Below are 5,099 nucleotides of genomic sequence, written 5' to 3'. Positions count from 1 at the left end.
AAAAATGGGATACTTCAGAGCTGTTGAAGTTACACTGTCAAGTAGCAGATTTAACTCTCATTGAGAAAAAACAATGCACACTTCTTCCTAAGCAGACTTTGGTTTAGGGCAAATATTTGAAAGATTCCCAGTAGTCCAAAGAAATACAACTCATGATGCTCCCATCGCCCATTTTTTAAACTAAATACATTGCTTTTGAGTTTGAGGCATTTATGTTTTTCTTTGCAAAGTGTTTCTTTGCTGATAATAAAATAGCTAGAACTAGAACAGATCTGGCATCCAGAAATAAGTACCACATACTGTATGTCAAATTGACCTAATTTTGTATAAAAATACATGCACTCCAATGTCTGTTTATGCAGAATTAATGCGTAATGTTTTCTATAGAATTTGCTTCCTAGTTAAATGCAGTTAGGATTACAGTTTTTTTAACCTGAAGTATCAATGTTTTAAATTTTTTAATTAATGAATGATTTTAAGGATGTTTATTTCAAAATCAGATCCAAAGACCTACCTGTTATTTCAATCACAAAATATGTGTTTTTTCTCACAAAAGTTGCATCATGTGGAGTACATGGCTGTCTATTTCATATGTGCTGTAAGTATGAGCTCAGAGCTAATACGAGTGTTATATTTACACATGACGTTCTCATGTGTAAGAGATGAACTCTTCATATTTACACATGAAGTGTTCATAAGGAAGCTGGCACTTTATGGACAATACAAAACTTGGCAACAGTTAAATATTTAGGATTTGGCGCACGAAACAGGAAAAGCAGCCAAGGCTTGAGATGGTGCAGCTACTGGCCTTCAAAGTGTTGTCGGAGTTGAATGTCCATTGGGTATGGGCAGGGATTGTGAAAATTCAATAGTATCTGAAAGGCCAGCCGTGTTCCAATCTCTCTCTTCTAAACTAATTCTCAGTAGCTTTTGAAAAAACAGGATTTATTGTTTCTTCTTTAAGGAGTAGTTAAAAAAACCATTTTGCCACACAACTTAGTCACATTGCAGTTTTGTCTATTTAATTTTTCTGATAATAGTTAATAGAGGTGAAATTTAAAACATATTGTGGATTTCATACTGGTTGCCTATGTGAAAATGGAGTTTCTTCATTTTCCCCTTACAATAGAAAGTATAGAAACAGAACAGAGATCTCTCAAATGGTAACAAATCTCTCATTCAATATTTGATCATGAAGGGCCTTTAGGGGATGGAAATGCTGCAAGAGAATTGATGAGCCTCATAGGTGTCAAGGTCAAAATTAAGATTACTAGACACACTGATCTGAATGGCTGGGTTCATCCCCCATTTTAGCTGGAGAGTAGGATAAAAAGCATTAGTTACTTGCACCACATATCCATGCCAATTATTTGGATTTCCACTGAAATCAAAGCACCTATAGAAAACTGACATAATTGCTTAATCACTCCTTAATGGTTTCTTTGACACTCTGGATAATGTTATACTCAAGTGCAATATGAAAGCATGCTCACCATTGACTCATGATGGATATTGGACATGCTGCAAATGCATCCCATTTTTATATCAAGTGATACAGCCCTGAGGGAAAAAAACTTGGAACAGGAGAAAGGTTGTGACGGTTTAGTGCAAATCAGTGCCATAGTGACCCTATGCCCATATAACGCCACTGTACATTAGCTATGAAGGAATACTGACACCTCTTTCACATTTGTTAATAAGATACTTATTGCTACCCCATTGCTCTGCCTGGGGGTTGTTCATCTGCACTGGTAGTCTAGTTGCCACAAAAGAGAATCAAGGCCCAGAAAAGAAGTCTCTAAGTATCACTCAGAGACTATGGCTGTAGCTAGCAGCAGTACTAACGGATAGGTCACAGACAGAGAAAAATGGCTATTTATATACAGTGACGTGAAGAGGAGGACATTATCTTAGGAACTTTATGCTGCTGCTGTTTCATTGTCTCCTTATAAAAATAGGATTAGTATCCCAATACAACAAAGGCGATATAAGTGCAGAAGCAGGCTTGTATTGGTATAACCTTTCTGGCTCAGTCAAAGGATGGTGCAGTTACTGGTCTTGCACAAATGCATGCTTCCTTGCCCCTTCCCCCACCCTACTGTAAATACATGACAATTTGCCACCCTTTGATATCATCAAAAAGTTGCAATCGTAATAGAAAGTCTGGCCCTTTTGTTGCATGTGCAAGAATCTCTGAACTAGGAGCACTTAACATCAATTTAACCACATTAGAAAATTTATCAGACACTTCAGATACTTAAAATGACACACACAGCACATGAATCCATGCCAGAAATCCATTTTGCTGTTTCAGCCATTTTCAGAAATGGAAATTATCTTACCTGTTCTGTGTATTTGAAGCTAAAGAAGTCCCATGCAAATGTTGCTTTAAGTAATGAGACCTGGAATGATATTTGCATTAACGTAGCAAAAGGGCTTTGAGACAAGTTCCATTCTGTACAAAAACAATACTGGTCTTCAATAATACTAATAGTATCCTCAGTAGCACATATAGTATCACAAATTGCAGTGTACTACACTTAAATTCAGTCACTGCTGAAAAACTGGTCATCTGTTTTCAAGTAAGAGCAATGACTGGCGATGTGATTTGAACCCATGACAATTCATTTTGAACTGGTCAGAAAAACAAGAGGAAGGAATTGAACAAAGTCCTTCTGTGCTATGTAGTTGTCAGGGTCTATGGCACTGCATTAGACAATGGAAGATGTAGAATGTAATGAAGTGTAGGAGAGGTAGCCGTGGAGGAGATTACAGATGTAGAAAAGATCTGTTTGCTACATCGTGAATTCCAATGAAGCATCTAAGGTAGAGAAAGATGTCTGATATTTGAGGAACCATGAAGTAGAGTATACAGATACTATAGTAACAATGTTAATACATTCTTAACTTGGAATGTGTACATGTGAGCACACTGAAGAAGCAGAGGCACGTGTTCCTAGCATGGAATGTGTACAAGAAGAGCTGGTGATTACAGCATAATACTTCACAAAGATGTAATAAAGATATAAATTTAAATTATGTATTAAGTTAGTACAACTTGAGACACTGTGTAACCAGGGGAATAAAACTCACTCTGCAATCAGTGATGCCCTAATGCAATTCAGAGAAAACAGGACATAGTAACATCATGGGGATATTTATAATGTCAAGGGGCTCTAGAGGTTGTTATTATGTAATCTTCCTAGAAGCAGACATTACTAATAATCTCTTTTGTCCATATAGTTATGTTTGCATACAGTACTTTACTAATAGACCAGCTTTAAAGAAAATGTGGACAATGTGCAAACATTGAACATGGATACTAACCCATATTATATACAATGAAGTTCTAGAGAACTGCACTGGAACTACACAATCATGGTCTGTAGTTCAGTAGCTCTTATCTAAGAAGTACATAGATAGACTGTGTAATGCATTTTATAGTTTTAAGTTCAAATGCCAGTATAGAAAGAATAGTGCTAGACGGGGCATTTGAGTCTTGTCCACTTCAACAAACACACCAGGAAAGAACTGGAAAAGTACAGCATTTCTCATAACAAAATTCTAGATTTCACAATGATAAGAAAGTGTGAAAGATCCCATGGTAAATAAAGAACTTAGAAGGTTATTTTTTTCTCCATCCTTAACCCTCACAGAGTATGTCCTTCAGCATAACTGAGCTCAGTGCTGGAAGTGAAAAAAGCATGTAATCAATCAGGATTGGTTTTGTTTGTTTTTTGCTGTACCCAGGTGATAAAGAAAATAATGACATAATGTCAGAAGTGTTTTTAGAGCATTCAGAAACTATGCTGGTTGCCCTTGGAGTAAAATATAACCATCTAGTTCCTCTTTTGGTGTAACAGTTTCTAGCAGATTAACAAAGACTTATTTATGGAGGATCCAAAAATTCCAAATGATGGTGAGATGTACAGACCTTAATTATTTAGAGTAAAACCAGAAGCTCCAAGGTGACCTTATTTGTCACCTTGTTGTGTTTTAGAGAAAATAACAAAGAATGCTTCATTAAAGGAGACCCACATCAGCAAAAAATGACGCTACGACCTGACCACATAACTTGTAGCAAGAAATTGTCCTGAGCAAACAACACTTGACCTTATACCTTCTAAAAACTTTCATTTGTCTTGGTGAGCAGAATACTAGACTTCAGGCACTCCAAATGCTAGATTGTCTCGTATCATCAATGTTTTCCGGAGGTCTGGCTCCATGATTGGTCTTTGTGTTCTCCACTTGTGTGCTTCCTGAAGTCCTGGCTCAAAATAGTATATACAAGCTCCAAAGCCCACCAATATGAGAATTGAGATCATCAGATACATTGGCACAAACCAATCCAAGAAATGAGGCATAACCACTAGATAAAGGGAAAGTAAATATAAAGAGCTGGTATTGGTTGATGAATAGAAAAAGTACAATCAAATGTGTAAAACAGTAAGCTAAGCGATCTTGCACAGTTTCAGTTTTAGCTTTAGTTCATCAAATATTATTACGAAAATGAGTTAAATGTCGCTCAGACCAAAATGTAAAACTTTCATTTACACAGAATGCACAGAAAGGTTTGATCAACATCTAGAGGTCAGCTGAAAGAGCAGCAGCCATGAACATGATTTCCTTTCACAAATTTATTGTATCAACTTGAACAACATACAGCATTTATCTCTCCTTTATCCCCATAGTCTCATTCTCTCTCTGCAACATTCTTTCTCAACTAGCAGAGATAACAACCTTTCAGAAGAAAGGAAGGAATTTGCTCAGAATGTTCAGCTGTGATTCATTCATTACAGCAGCTCCTAATTTCCTTTTTTCCCCTTTCTCCTTCAATCTACATTACATTACATTTTAAGATTTTTTTTGTGTTCTGTAATGCGATGAAATTAAATTTGTCATAAAATAATCTGTTGTCTATCAAACCCAAGCAATAACTTACCTTGAAGAGCTGGTCTTTTTTTCTCTAAGATGGCTTAGTTTAGAACTCTTCTTATTCCTGAGTAGGAAAATAATATATCAGAGTAAATTATACAGATATGCATATTTGCCCCTTATCAATTTTCAATATTTCAAAATAGATTTATTGATCATTTAAA

At 36.1% G+C, this 5,099-nt stretch overlaps 1 protein-coding gene across 1 annotated transcript; it reads right to left on the bottom strand.

Annotated features, from left to right (window-relative positions):
* Nucleotides 1–4,008: 4,008 nt before the first annotated feature.
* SMIM45 (small integral membrane protein 45) lies at nucleotides 4,009–4,365 on the bottom strand. Its single transcript, XM_063309568.1, has one exon. It carries the CDS (start codon nucleotides 4,362–4,364, stop codon nucleotides 4,158–4,160), a length of 207 nt encoding a protein of 68 aa, XP_063165638.1. The 5' UTR covers nucleotide 4,365; the 3' UTR covers nucleotides 4,009–4,157.
* Nucleotides 4,366–5,099: the final 734 nt, after the last annotated feature.

The sequence above is a fragment of the Candoia aspera genome, chromosome 7 (genome assembly GCF_035149785.1).
Source record: "Candoia aspera isolate rCanAsp1 chromosome 7, rCanAsp1.hap2, whole genome shotgun sequence".
Lineage (NCBI taxonomy): Eukaryota > Metazoa > Chordata > Lepidosauria > Squamata > Boidae > Candoia > Candoia aspera.
This window is presented reverse-complemented; position numbering and strand designations above follow the sequence as displayed.